This window comes from Lynx canadensis, chromosome B3, assembly GCF_007474595.2.
Source record: "Lynx canadensis isolate LIC74 chromosome B3, mLynCan4.pri.v2, whole genome shotgun sequence".
Classification (NCBI taxonomy): Eukaryota; Metazoa; Chordata; class Mammalia; order Carnivora; family Felidae; genus Lynx; species Lynx canadensis.
In genome coordinates, this window is record NC_044308.2 from 71,273,216 (window position 1) to 71,288,052 (window position 14,837).

Sequence of the window (14,837 nt, forward strand, 5' to 3'; positions counted from 1 at the left end):
ATGTGAACCAAGCTGGCTTGGGCACTCCAGACTAGTCCACTTGCAGTGAATACAACCAAGTAACTTCTATCAATGAAAATAGGACAGAAGAATCATGTAGCTAAACCCTGTCCAAATTTAAGTGAAACCAATGACACATAAAGTCATGAGAAATATAGTACAATAGTTTTTGTTTTAAGTCACTAAAAGTTTTGGGTAGTTTGTTATGTATCGTTACATCATTGGAACACTAGACCTGCAACATTTAAGGCTAGTTTACATCAGATTACATTGTAGTGAACTCACTGTCCTAAAATCTTGTTTTTTTTTTTTAAGTTTATTCACCTTGAAAGAGACAGAGAGCACAGGCAGGGGATGGGCAGAACGAGAGGGAGAGAGAGAGAATCCCAAGCAGGCTCCTCAAGATCAGTGTGCAGAGCCCAACGTGGGGCTCGAACTCACAAAACCATGAGATCATGACCTGTGCCGAAATCAAGAGTCGGATGCTCAACTCACTGACCCGCCCAGGAGTCCCTCCTTAAATCTTCTAAATCACTTAATTCCCCATACATTGGTTTGTGCAATAGTTCCTTGTAATAGAATTGCTTATCATGGAGGTAGGTTAGCTAGAGTAGATGCCAATCCATGTGGCAAGCAGATCTGCCTGGACAAGGAGCCTCATGTTTACAGAATAGGTTACACTCCCTCATCATTCATTCAACAAATATTTATTCATTGATATCAAATTAATCAACATTCAAACCAACCTCTGGGATGTATGAAGTGAAGTCATGTTTTTCTAAAAGCTGTACGGCCCACAGTTAGAGTCAACAAGTACAAGGAGACACTGGATCTATCAGATCCAGCACTCCTTCCTACCCTTGATCTAGTCTTTGTAGTGAGGGAAGTGGCCCTGTTTCTCAGCTTACAGAGAGGTATTGGGAAGACGTCTTGACAGAAGACAATGAATAGATTTAATATATTGTTCCCATATATTCTTCTGCCTTTTGCATAAAAATTTAGTATCAATTTCCATACCCTCTTGGGATACTGGTTTTTAAAGAGTATCAGCACTAAGTGATCCCTGTTGTCTAAAACCTAACAAACAGGTAACTTTGGCACCTGCTCCTTGCATATTAGCAAAACACGTGTTTAAACAGACTATGTAAGTAGTCAGAGGCCATTTGGGATAGCCACATTCTAGGTATGTACCACAATAAAAAACTTACCAAAATTCACTTCAGAAGTTACCAGGGCCAGGTACTCTAGCACTTAGCATCATATCCCTTAGCACTACCTCTTGTAAGGACCTGGAAAGAGGAGTCCATGCTGTGGATTAGTGATCCTGGAGGCTGTAAACCGGGCTTGGACAATCTTACCTCTTGCTTGCTAGCCACATTTTAACAGTTGGAGAAAAACAGCATCATTGGTTTCACTTAACACTTTCCTAACTCTCACTTGACAGTCCAAAGGGTTCAAATGACTTGCCCAGGTTGAAATAGCTGGTCAGAGAAGGAGCTAGGACTAGAACACCAGTCCCTTGATTCACAGTCCAGCCCTTGGCCACAGTAGCACCTGCTTCCTTTGACATGTCTTTAGCATTATTGTTGTATATATATATATATAATGGAGTATTACTCGGCAATCAAAAAGAATGAAATCTTGCCATTTGCAACTACGTGGATGGAACTGGAGGGTATTATGCTAAGTGAAATTAGTCAGCCAGAGAAAGACAAATATCATGACTTCACTCATATGAGGACTTTAAGAGACAAAACAGATGAATGTAAGGGAAGAGAAACAAAAATAATATAAAAACCAGGAGGGGGACAAAACAGAAGAGACTCATAAATATGGAGAACAAACTGAGGGCTACTGGAGGGGTTGTGGGAGGGGGGATGGGCTAAATGGGTAAGGGGCACTAAAGAATCTCTTCCTGAAATCATTGTTGCACTATATGCTAACTAATTTGGATGTAAATTTAAAAAAATAAAATGTAAAAAAAATAAAAATGCAACAGATTTTTGTGTATTGAAAAAACAAAATAAAATAAAAAAATAAAAGGATGTGGCCTTGGAACTATCAAGGCACACTTAAGGACTACCAGAGCATACTTTTCTAAATGTGCCTAGAGTTCCTTAAGACTGTCCCAGGCTCTGGGGCTCACAACTATAACAGCACTCTGATGTTTATAGTACAGCTAGTCTTCCTGTTTTATGGATTAAGATACTGGCATTCAAAGTGATTAAGGGATTTACGATTACCAAAACAGTAATTGATTTGGGGCTCGAACCCAAGTTACTGATTCTAATTCAATATGCTTTCAAGCTGTACCTTTTTTCCATCATTCTAAACACAAATACAGATGATTATATCTTGAATCATCAACTATAACAATAATACCATGAACATCTATCTCTGAGGAAAAAAAGACTATAATCTCATGGCTAATGACATATACTATATCCCTGCATGTATGTATTTTTTTTTATTGCTAGGACCTGTGATAAATTCACACTTTTCCACTTATAGCCCCTTGATCCCAAGGGTTAGTCAGGATTTGGAATATAAATAGCCTGTGGCCCTGAAAGAGTGTTAGGACTTTCCTGACTATAGACTGAAACCATGATGCTTGTTCAAGCCAGCCACTTGATTCTTAGGTAAAGATATGTCACCTGGAAACTGCTCTCACAAAAGACTTTCCTCTTCATTATCCAGACTGTGCCACATTCCTTGGCTCTTTGCACTTTACAAATAAGGGTTTGAATTACATGATTTCTAACATCTCTTCATTCCATGATTCTATTAAATAATCTTTCTGTGCAATATTTCACTCTTCTGGTTGGACACTGTTGCTTCTACAGTCCAGACCATCTGGGTAAATAAGGATACATGGTTTTGTAGCTAGTAGGATCTTTCACCCCCCCCCCCCCTTTTTTTTTCATTGTTAACCCTTTGCTGCCTTCAACTTTCCAGGTGTCCAAAGCATCATACATGTTGTGTATTTGACAGAGAAAATATTGGGACAAGAAACCAGTTACGTTTCTATTTCAGCAGTTCAAAATCACATATGAGTCAAGTGAAGAAGAAAGATAAGGGGAAAACAAGCCTAAATGACTTCAAAGCTTTGTGTCTAGGAAAAAGGGAAAATGAGAGTGTCAACGAAGCCTGATGAGTCTGAAGTCATGATAGTGGTACATCCAAGTAGAGGTGAGGAATGCTGAAAAAAACAATAGTCTAGAACCCAGGTGAGTTATTACAACTTTAGATGGAGGTGAGCTGTCTGAAGAGGAACATAAAACAAGGTAAGAGAAGAACATGGGCAATCTATAATGAGGCACAGGAGACAAAGGACTCAGGTAGTCCAATGCATTTACTGGTACATCAGCCCACATGCTCAATCCTATTCAGTTCCTGAGTCACTCTTGAAAAGATGTGAGCAATAGTAGAAATCCCTCCCTCACTCACAAAGGAGGTTGAAAGAAGAGTGTAGAGGGAACTAGTAGGGGGAATATCTAAAACACCTTGCCTCTGGGGCGCCTGGGTGGCTCAGTTGGTTGAGCATCAGATTTTGGATCAGGTTGGTTGTGATCTTGCAGTTTGTAGGTTCGAGCCCCGCATTGGGCTCTGTGCTGAGAAGCTCAGAGCCTGGAGCCTGCTTCAGATTCTGCATCTCTCTCTCTGTCCCTTTCCCGCTCGTGCTCTGTCTCTCAAAAATAAAGAAACGTTAAAAAAACTAATAAAAAAAAAAAACAAAACACCTTGCCTATCATCTGATGTACCAAAGGTAAGAATCCTGGGCCTCTATACACTCACCAAACTGTAGCCTAATCCCTGGATTGCCATGATTGCCCACTCTGTGTGAATGTTTTCCAGCCTAATTCCTGTTTCTCCTTCCTCTTCTGTTCTGGGGTTGCAATACTACCTTGAATCTCAGACCACTTGGCTAGGGCCTCAACCTGTTACTTGTCCTATATCAGTCCTCTCTCACTGAAGAGTGGACTGTTGACTGGTGTCCTGCTACAAATCAGAGGCCTCCTTCTGTCTTCTCACTCTATCCCTACTTTAAAAACTAAATAATGAGGGGCACCTGAGTGGCTCAGTCGGTTGAGCATCTGGCTTTAGCTCAGGTCATGATCTCACGTCCATGGGTTTGAGCCCTGCATCGGGCTCTGTGCTGACAGCTCAGAGTCTGGAGGCTGCTTTGGATTCTGCATCTCTCTCTCTCTCTCTGTCCCTCCTCTGCTCATGCTCTGTCTCTGTCTCTCAAAAATTTTTTTAAAAAGTTAAAAAATAAACCCTAAAAACTAAATAAGGAGAGCTAGAGACTTCTATAACTAATTACCCCCATCTGTATACTTTTGGACCCTCAAGCTGTCACCTCCACCTGGGATGGAGCCATTCCTTTGGACAATATTATTCGGTTTTTTTGATACCTGTTTGGATTGGTGAAATAAGAGAAGGCCCATGAGAGTGTGCTCTCTGGAGCCAGGGGAGGAGAAATTTTTTAGGGTAAGAGTCAGTTTTCAAGCCAGTTGATACCTGCAGAAAGATGAAGGAGAATGAGGATGGCCTTAGATTATTTGGTGAGAAGTAGGTCATGGTGACAACGAGGCAGGGTAGTTTCAGTACTGTGGTGGAGATAGGAACCAAATTACAGGGGATTTTAAAGAACTTTTTATATTAGAGAAACTCAGACGAGAATCATTCAACAATGATGAAACCTTTATTTAAGGCTGTTTTTGCCTCCAAACCACAAAGAACATGTTCATAGAAGTTAATCTTAAAGACTGCATATTCATAGTGTCTCAGTACCTTCAATTTCCTTCTTTCCTGGTTCTTCAATTTTTCTTCCCTTTTCTCAAATACATCCTATATATCCCTCCTCATTTTCATCTATGCTCCGAAACAGAGATATAGGGGAAAAAAGAACTCAATAATGAAATCTCAAAAAAATAAAGCATGTGAACACCTCTAGGCCAGGATGAAGAAACGTAGAAAGGAGTCTCCTTTATCTCACCCTTAGGAATATGAGAATCTTAACAAACAATGGTAATAGAAAATTGACCTATACAAAGAACTGGCCCTTCTTTGCCCTGAGCTGCTCAGGGGTCAGAAATGGAAATACCAGGCAGGAAAGACTTAGAGGAGTTGTGGAGGGAGGGAATATACAATTAAGCGAAAGCTATTGTCTTCAGAAAAGCTCCAGAGTAAAAGATGGGCTGGTAACAGCAGCAGAATTCTCTAAAGAATCCTCTGGAATACTGACTTCCCCTTTGCTATAGAGACACAGGGCACGACATGACTTCTTTTCTCTGACTGGAGTGCCTTCCTCCTGCTCTGACTGGTGAGTTTCCAAGTAGTCTTCAAAATCCAACCCCAACTATACCCATTTGATGATGCCTTCCTTAACAGGAGCCTTCCCTGGGCAGAGTTCACTCCTCCAGTGTCTGGGCTGTCCTACCTCTAAGTGCCTGGTGTGAGAGCGACGAGGTAAGTGTCCATACCCCTAAGTCCACTACAAAACCTGCATTAGTTTACAAGTCTACCCGCTGGTCAGGACCTCTCTGATCTTTGTATCCTTAGAGCCTCATTTAGTGCTGGCACCGAGTAGGTGATTGATCACTGTGTGGGAGAAGGGAGAAAAGAAAGAAGGGGGGAAAGAAAAGGAAGGAAGAGCAGGGTGGAAGAAGGAAGAGAGGAAGCGTCTGATTTCACTTCGCCTGGCCAAAAAAAAAAGGGGGGGGGGATGGATTTTTAAAACTCTAGAGAAAAGGGAAAGAAAGGGGGATAACCACTTTTCTGAGTCTTCTCTGCCTCTCACTTTTCTCTCTGCCACTTCCTCTCACAACTTAGCAGCTCACACCATAGCTGTCCTATTGTCATTCCTGATCCTTGACTACACCCCAAAGGGAAGGAAAGAAGCCAGTCAGGCTTCTGGCTTCTTCCACCCCACCCCTCAAACCTCATGCCATCCCTTCCCCACTCCAGGCGCCTGGCTCCTTCACCTCCGCCCTCCTCATCTTCCCCACACACAGCACTCGCACCTCATCAGCTGGCACCCTGTGCAGCGCCAGGTCCAGGCAAGGACTTCCGCCTCAGAATGAAAACCCAGAGGCTCTTAGGGGCTGCAGGCTGAGGCAATGCTGGACTGAGCCTGCAAGTTACCTGAGAAAGAATATAGTTCATGGTTGGCCTTTCCACATTTTTCATCTTGATCCATGGGTCAGAATCATCATTTTTCTGACTCTCCTCTCTTGGCCCCTACACATTGGCTATTGGAGGGTCTTGACTGTCTTCCCAGCCAAATGCACTTTCCCCACCAAGAATGGTGTCAGGGTCCCTAAACCTTGTGGAGTTGTTCCTGGGCCTCCTCTCCTTCCCTTCTCCAACAGCGTTTTCCAGGAATTCTGGAGCCACCTTTTCCTCAATGAAGACCATATATACAAAAGCGGTTTGTGAGTTGTAAAACACTGTGCTGGAATAAGATGCTATCATGAATCAAGCCTTCTCTTTCTCCCCCCATAATCTCTGTCCTTCTCTCATGACGTTTCTCATCCCTTCCTCCCTCCATGCACCGCTGCTCCCCACTCACCCGGCAGGTTTGGTTTGGTGCCGTGTGGGAACCAAAGCTACATGCTGCACAGTGGGCAGGGTCAGGATGCAGGCAGGCATCTCAGCCCGAGGCCTTGGCAGAGTTCCCAGGCAGAGCCATCGGCCCAGGCCGGGAGAATAAGCATGGATAAGGTGGGAGAGGGCGTAAGTACGGTGGCTGTAGCCCCCCAGCACCAGAAGCTCTCCCTGCAGCGCAGCCCCTGCGGCCCCCACATGGGGGGAGGGCAAGGGTGCCAGGTGAGTCCAGCTATCAGTCCTTGGTTCATAGGCCTCGAAGCTCAGCAGGTCCCCAGTCTCACCTAGCCCACCCGCGACATACAACCGTCCACCCAGAGCGGCCATGACGTGGCCAGCCCGAGGTACCCCCATAGCGCTCAGAAGCACCCCTGGCTTCTCAAGTTTGGGGTCATAGTGCAGCAATGAGGCCAGGTATTGGCCAGCCCCGCTGCAGCCACCGCTCACGTACAATCGGCCCTCCAGAACCGCAGCTGCGTGGGCAAAGCGTGGTGCTGGAAGAGCAGGTGCCGGCCTAAGGGAGAACAGGGCACACGATCAGGCAAAAATCCTCTTCAACTCTCCTCCTCCGAGTCCTCTAGGCTTTCCCTGATGTCTAGAAACAGCCCCTTCCCTGCTCACCTCCAGACATTCAGCTCGGGGTGATAGGTCTCCACAGAGTTGAGGGCGACGCCACCGTTTCGGCCGCCCAGGGCATAAAGTAGTCCGTCCAGCGCCACCAGGGGAAAAAAGCTCCGAGCCTGGCACAAAGGCGCCATCTCCTCCCAGTCCTCTTGACTGGGGCCCCACCTGGACACAGGACACAGCGGGACCAAAGAAGAGTGACCCCGGGCCCCCGTGGCTGGCTGGGCCAACAATTCCCCCTCAGCTGCCCACCTCGGGGCCTGCTATTCCGTGGGGCCCCTACCTGAGAGTCGAAGCCAGGGTGTTGGAGTGGCTGTAGAAATCCTGTCCCCCACACACGTAGAGCTCACTTCCTGCGAGGCTCGCAGCCCCGTGCCGGAAGCGCCCCGGGGCAGGCAGGGCAGGCAGCCGCCCCCACTCCACGGTTCGCACCAGTCCCGTGCCGCAGCAGAAGGCGCGCGCCCACCACACTCCTCGCGACGGCTGTCTTATGGCCATGTCTGCTCTGAGCCCGTCCCCGCCAATCACTACCAGTGCCTGGTCAGGCTCCCTGCGCCGCTCTTGACCTGGAACGGCAGCCTCTACCAGAAGCTGATGCAGCAAGTCCGCGGTCAGGGGTGGAGGCAGCCCCGCGGCCCGCACCCTCCGCAGCTCTCTGGTGGACATGCGGCCGAAGCGAACACATCGAAGCAGGGCCTTGGCCTCTGACTCCTGGGTCTCAGGGTTGGCAGCTAACCAACGCCACGCAGCCATGAAGGCCTCGAACTCCTCTTGCACGTGTAGTTCGTCGCTATCCAGGAGCTCAGCCAGGCAGGCAGCCGGTAGAGAAGGGAAAGTGGGGCACAAAGCCACAGCAGGCAGGTGGGTGAGGAGGTAGTGATGGGCTTTGCTCCAGAGCCTCTCTAAGCCCGGGGCTTCTGCTATGGGGAACAGGGCCAGGCAACGTGCGGGGCTGAGGCCCCGAGCCAAGGCTCTCTGGCACAGAGCAAGGCAGGAAGAGCTCTGGTACTGGAGAGCAGCCTGGGCAGCTCTCAGCAGTCCTGGCCACCTTGCCCGCACAACCCCGGAGTAGGCGAAGGAGACGAGGAGTCGCAGGTCCTGGGCAGAGATAGTGTGCAGAGACACCTCTGTGCCCTGGGATTCCCTCATCCCGCTCAGGAGCATGGCACCAAAGAACTCGCTGCCACAGGCCAGGGCTGCTCGGTGCACTGCAAGGAGAAGCAGAGGGGAATCCAGAGTGTTGCTGATTGCCAGGCACCCTGCTGACTTCACGTCCCCGACTTTGGGCCAACCACCCAAGGCCACAGGCTAAACCATGGTGTGCATCAGAATACCGTGTGGTGCTTGTTAAACTGCGGGTTTCAGGGACCCACCCCCAGAGATTCTGATTCAGTAGGTCTGGATGGAGACCCTAGGAATTTGTATTTCAACATTTTCAAGCACCCTGCATGATTCTCATGTTAGTGGCCTGAAGACACTGTGATAAACATTGCTTTAGTTTTTTGATCCAGGTCAATTAGAAAAAGAGTCTTGATTGATCAAATTGAGTAGATGCTATAGACAGCTTTTGCTAAAAGGGGGCACAAAATAAACTGCAAAGACCAATGGTGCAAATTACATAGGTCTCTATCATGCACACCAAAAAAGTTCTTTCCTTTACAATTGTAAGAGCCACTGACATCAGCCAGGATTTTACTTAGAAAATGGTACCACACGGGGTGTTTGGGTGGCTCAGTCAGTTAAGCGCCCCACTTTGGCTCAGGTCATGATCTCACAGTTCATGGGTTCGAGCCCTGCATCAGGCTCTGTGCTGACAGCTCAGAGCTTGAAGTCTGCTTCAGATTCTGGGTCTCCCTCTCTCTCTGGCTCTCCCCTACTCATGCTGTCTCTGTCTCTCAAAAATAAATAAATATTAAAAATTTTGCTTAAAAAAAAATGGTACCACACTTACGAATCTCTGTGACCTAACCTAATCTAACGGCCGTCTCCCACTTAAGATTTCCCACGTGCAGCTTTTCTCTGCACACCCCATCTTCATCTCAGTACATTTCAGGTAATCGTGACATTTTAAGCTGGAAACCTTCAAAATCATCCAGTTCGATTGCTCCTTTTAACAGAAGGAAACTGAAAGAGAGGAAGTGATTTATTTTCTATTCCATGTAATGGCTGCCCGAGCAGATCTTCACCCCCCAACGCCACTGATGTCAGGCTGCAGTGAGCATACTTGTGTATCGGTACCCTTCTTACCTGCATGGCCCTCACGCCACTGAAACTATTCTGTTACCGGATGCTATTAAATATAAATGTAAATAAATGCTTTCTAATGTAATGCAATTTGAGATACTTGGCATCAGGTATGGAGTATTCTGACTAAACTGTTGAACCTAAATCTAATTGAACTCTTAGATCTAAATTCAAATTTATAGGAAATTGAGAAGCTAAAGGAACAAGCTAAACAAAACCATAATGGAAAACACACACAAATCTAGAAAATGGAGCATTCTATAAGATAACTAATCTTATTTCTTCAGTAAGTCAAGTCATAAAAAAGGAGAGGACTGTACAAGAGTAAAGGAAGCTTAAAAGACATGTATCTGAGTACAGCATAGTCCTTGATTGACTCCTGGGTTGGATAAGCCAGCTCTACAAGACATTTTTTGGACAAGTGGGAAAATTTCAACTTGGACGAGGTGATACTAAGGAATTATTGTTAATTTTGTTAGACATGAGTAAGGTATTGTGGTTATATGTCCTCTTTTAAAGAGACATGTACCCAAGTATTTGTAAGGGAAATGTCACAGATTTACTTTAAACTTCAGTGATAAGTAAAATAAAGAGATGACACAAATATCATAAAATGTTAATTGTTAAGACTGAGATATGGATGTTTGAGTGTTCATGTTAATATTTTCTTGGGGCGCCTGGGTGGCTCAGTCAGTGAAGCATCCGACTCTTGATTTCAGCTCAGGTCATGATCTCACAGTTTGTGGGTTTGAGCCTTGCATTGCAAAGTCTGCTTGGGATTTTCTCTCTCTCTCCCTCTCTCTCTCTCTCTCTCTGCTACTCCTCTGCTTGTGTTCTCTCTCGCTCTCTCAAAATAAATAAACTTAAAAAATATTTTCTTAATTTGCTATGTGTTTGAAATGCTTCATAATAAAAAAGGGAGAAAATGCTGCCAGAAGTCCTCTTAGGCAGGTACCAGGGCCAAACACCCAGTGAAGCTATGAACATGAGGCTGCTTTGACCGACTGTGGCACGTTTGCCTCTCTCAAAGGACATGTGATGTTAATGTGGCTTTCCATAGTCTTTTTTTTTTTTTAACGTTTTTATTTTATTTTTGAGACAGAGAGAGACAGAGCATGAACGGGGGAGGGTCAGAGAGAGAGGGAGACACAGAATCGGAAACAGGCTCCAGGCTCTGAGCTGTCAGCCCAGAGCCTGATGCGGGGCTCGAACTCACAGACCGTGAGATCATGACCTGAGCCGAAGTCGGACGCTTAACCGACCAAGCCACCCAGGCGCCCCTCCATAGTCTTTTTAAAAAAAATCTTAAATGTTTATTTATTTTTGAGAGAGAGCAGGGGAGGGGCAGAGAAAGAGGGAGACAGAGTATCTGAAGCAGGTTTTGTGTTGAGAGCAGAAAGCCCAATGTAGGGCTTGAACTGACAAACCGTAAGATCATGACCTGAGCTGAAGTCAGATGCTTAACCCCCTGAGTCATCCAGGTGCTCCTCCATTGTCATTTTAAGCAGCAGGTAGTGCCTACATGCTTCCCAAATAGTAACTATCAGTGACAGTTTTCAGATACATATTGCCTGAGAAAACCTGCATTCCTTGAAGCAGGTAAGCCATTTCATTTTCCATGTAATCAACCAACCTATAGCTCAGAGTCACTGTGAAAGGGTCACAACTACTTACATTCTCCCTCCTCCTCATCATTATTCCCTAGAATTTTAAGTGACAGGTTTCCACCATTACGTTGGAATGTTTCTTAGGAAAATGAAAGCAAGGATAGAAGTATGTTTAAATTTGAAACCCTAGGGGCGCCTGGGTGGCGCAGTCAGTTAAGCGTCCGACTTTAGCCAGGTCACGATCTCGCGGTCCGTGAGTTCGAGCCCCGCGTCAGGCTCTGGGCTGATGGCTCAGAGCCTGGAGCCTGTTTCCGATTCTGTGTCTCCCTCTCTCTCTGCCCCTCCCCCGTTCATCCTCTGTCTCTCTCTGTCCCAAAAATAAATAAAAACGTGGAAAAAAAATTAAAAAAAAAAATTTGAAACCCTAGTGAGAATTTTATAACTATGAAATTTTATTTTATCTATTTTTTAAATAATTTATTATTGTTTATTTATTTTTGAGACGGACAGAGTGTGAGCAGGGGAGGGGCAGAGAGGGAGGGAGACATAGAATCCGAAGCAGGCTCCAGGCTTGGAGCTGTCAGCACAGAGCTTGATGTGGGGCTTGAACTCACCACGAGATCATAACTTGAGCCAAAGTCGGATGCTTAACCGACTGAGCCACCCAAGCGCCCTATAACTATGAAATTTTAAATCCCCCCTCCATCTACTACTATCAGAAATAATAACAAACACTTTAGAGACATGCTATGGATTGAATGTTTATGTCTTCCTCCCTCCTTCCTGTGTTGAAGCCCTACTCCCCAGTGTGGTGATATTTGCAAGTGGAGCCTTTGGGAGGTGATTAGGTATGAGAGTAGAACCCTCCTGAATGGAATTACTGCCCTATATAAGAGATATGACTGAGATAATCTCTCCCTCCACCAAGTGAAGAGGATACAGTGAGAAGGTGGCCCTCTGCAAGCCAGGAAGAGAGTCCTAATCATAACCTGACCATACCAGAACCCTGATCTTGGACTTCCAGGCTTCAGAACTGTAAGAAATAAATTTCATCACTGGGTTCTACTCCTGAAACCAATACTACACTGTATGTTAACTAACTTGAATTTAAATAAATACATTTTTCTAAAAAAGAAATAAATTTCTGTTGTCAAGCCACCCAGTCTATGGTATTTTTGTTAATGCAGTTCAAGTTAAGACAGGATACTTTTTCATCTGGGGGTCCCAGAAACACTGTGGGTTCCAGTCATTCTAATGAGCAGTAGCTATGTGACTTTGGACATGTCTTGAAGTCTGATTTCTTTGTCAATAAAGTATAAAAGCTGAACTAGATACTCTCTAAAGCAATACCTTTTAATTTAACATTTTTATGTGCCTGCATTCCAACTCCATTTGTCAGATCCTGTGTCTTTGGTTTGGTTGTACAGGAGGCAATGCATGGCCTAGTGAAAACAGACTGGGCTAGTGAATACTGGGCTTATATCCTGGTTCTCACCAGTTAACATTTCTGAGTTTAATGTTCTTTCCTTACACCTAGGGATAGTGGCATCCACCTCACTAGTTTTCAGCGAGAATGCAAAGACATGGCATGTGTAAAAATTCCTGAACCCCAGTACTTCACTCACTACTGACAGAATCTGAATAACACTCAACTTATTCAACCCTCCTTAGCTTTCCTAGTGATGAGCCTACTTAACTTCAAAGTGCCAGGTCCTGGTAGCTTTAAGATTATGGCAAAACAAAACCAGACCTTGCTCGTTAGCTGTAGAACCCGTATCTACCATGGAGTCAAGGACACTTAGGTGAGAGGACACACTGTGAGTTATTCCACCATATTCATCTGGCTTTCCTGTGTCCTAAATAGAAGATGCCAAGAAGGGCCTTTGGTTAATTCCTGTTTAAGTCAATCACTTTCTACTTGTTCCCCTGGCTTAGACTGTACTCATGACACCAGCCAACTGGCTGGAAATTCTTTGGTACTGGCCACAGGGAAAGCCACAGGTTGAAGGGTCAGCTTAAGTCTGCCTGGTGCTCCTGGGTAAACAACTCAACTGCTCATGCCTTGCTCTCAGTGGGTCAGGAAAGGCACCAAAGGCCAACCCCAAGGAAATTCTGACTGCAGCTGGGATCAAAACCACAATGGAAGGGATCAAACCACCTGCAGCTTGCACACACATAAATGAACCTGCAGTAATGTAATGCCAAAAGGCCCTCACCCCGCAGCCTGCAGCCGCCTGCCTCCAGCTCCAGGTCACACCCGATGCCCTCTTGGTATAGGAGCTCGATGCTCTGCAGGTTCTCCCTCAGCTCCTCTGCCTGGCTGGGCTGCTTTTCATCTTCCCTGGCGCTTCCAGCCCCTTTGCATCTCCACTGGGCCACGGCCTTCACCCGGGGCGCTCCCAGGGCCTCTGCCACGACCAGCACATCTCCCGGCCGTGCAGGGCCCAGCAACCCCTCATAGGCAAATGTCAGTACGGCCTCCCAGGCCCCAGCGGCCACGTCCAGGCTGAGGGGGGGTCGTGGACCTCTGCCACCCAGCAGCCTGTCACGGAAGAGGCTGCTAATTGCAGCCAAGATTACCCGATGCACCCCATATACTCGCCCCTCAACTGACACCTCTTCGTCCAACAACAACCTCTGCTCCCGCAGCCGCTGTGCCTCCGCGAAAAACTGGCTGGGATGCTCCTCGCTGCGCAGCTCCTCGGGCTCTGCCGCGTCTTGTTCGTCTTGGTCGTCTTCCTCCTCTTCTTCCTCAAGGGACAAGACTGGAGAGGGAAGGCTCCCTGGGGCCATGGGCCTGGGGACAGGCTCTTCCAAAGGAAAGGGGGGCAAACTGGGATCCTCATCTGGGGAAGGTGGCCAGGAGGGGGTTCTCCGGTCGGGCAAAGGTAGGTCAAGGCGATCCTTCTGGGCGGGAGCAGAGACGCTCCCAGGGTCCGAAGGACGATGTGAGGAGTCCGAGACGCTCATCGTCCAGGTTCGCTGTTTTGCTACAGGTGAACAGAGGGAAGGGGTGGGGGGTTCAGAGCTGGACCCACAGAGGCCGGAGGAACCCCTATCTCCAGCCCGGCGACATGGCAGTCCCTCTCCCTACTTCAAAGCCCACTCCCCACCCCCTTCCCAAGGCTCGAGCAGCTAGGCTATACTGCCCAACACTGGGGTTCACGAAGAGCACCGAAGCGTGCCAGAAGCATGTGTACCGATCCAGTACCCGGGACCGTATGCCACCCGGCCTGCCCCCGTCCCACCCGGATAGTCACCCTCCCTAGACACCAGCGTTCCTCCTGGCTCTCCCTTGAACCTTCTCCGCTTCGCTTTGGCCCCTGTGACAGAGGAAACTTGCCCCTCAATCGGGTCAGCGGCCCCACCCGACTAATTATAGACGGCGCTGACCGGCTAGGGGGCTGGGCTCCGGGAGCCCAGACTCTGACACCCAATCCCCCGGGCTCCGTCCCGAGATGACCTCCTCCCCCCTTCCACCTGTAGGTCACGTCCTTGTGCTGAGCGAGGCAAATTCAGAAGCCAGGGAGGATGTAGGGATCAGGTGGAGTGCGCCAGGCCGGAAAGGCTGCGTTCACAAGACGGGTCTGGGGGAGCGGGGGGGGGGGGGGGGGGGGGGGGGGGGGGAGGGAGAAGAGAGTCTGGACTGCGCAGACCCTCGGAACGTAGGGCCAGAAGAGGGAAGGGTGTGTTTGGAGTCAGTTCTAGGCTTTGACTGTTGGTTTTTCTGTGCACGATAAAGCTACCGACCCT

General features: G+C 47.4%; 1 protein-coding gene across 1 annotated transcript; it reads right to left on the reverse strand.

The window, feature by feature from the left end:
• Positions 1-6,570: 6,570 nt before the first annotated feature.
• Positions 6,571-14,054, reverse strand: KLHL33 (kelch like family member 33). The gene is made up of 4 exons (XM_030317178.1): positions 13,301-14,054; positions 7,517-8,441; positions 7,231-7,398; positions 6,571-7,123 (listed from the first exon to the last, which is right to left on the reverse strand). Exons 1-4 carry the CDS (start codon positions 14,052-14,054, stop codon positions 6,571-6,573), a joined length of 2,400 nt encoding a protein of 799 aa, XP_030173038.1.
• Between the last annotated feature and the right edge of the window lie 783 nt (positions 14,055-14,837).

Excerpts from the sequence above, each read along its gene's own strand:
- KLHL33 (XM_030317178.1), bottom strand. The coding sequence starts at position 14,054 with ATGAGCGTCTCGGACTCCTCACATCGTCCTTCGGACCCTGGGAGCGTC. Across the intron at positions 8,442-13,300 it reads AGGCGGCTGCAGGCTGCGGG|TGCACCGAGCAGCCCTGGCC; the intron begins GTGAGGGCCTTT and ends TTCTCCTTGCAG. Across the intron at positions 7,124-7,230 it reads CCCGAGCTGAATGTCTGGAG|GCCGGCACCTGCTCTTCCAG; the intron begins GTGAGCAGGGAA and ends GTTCTCCCTTAG.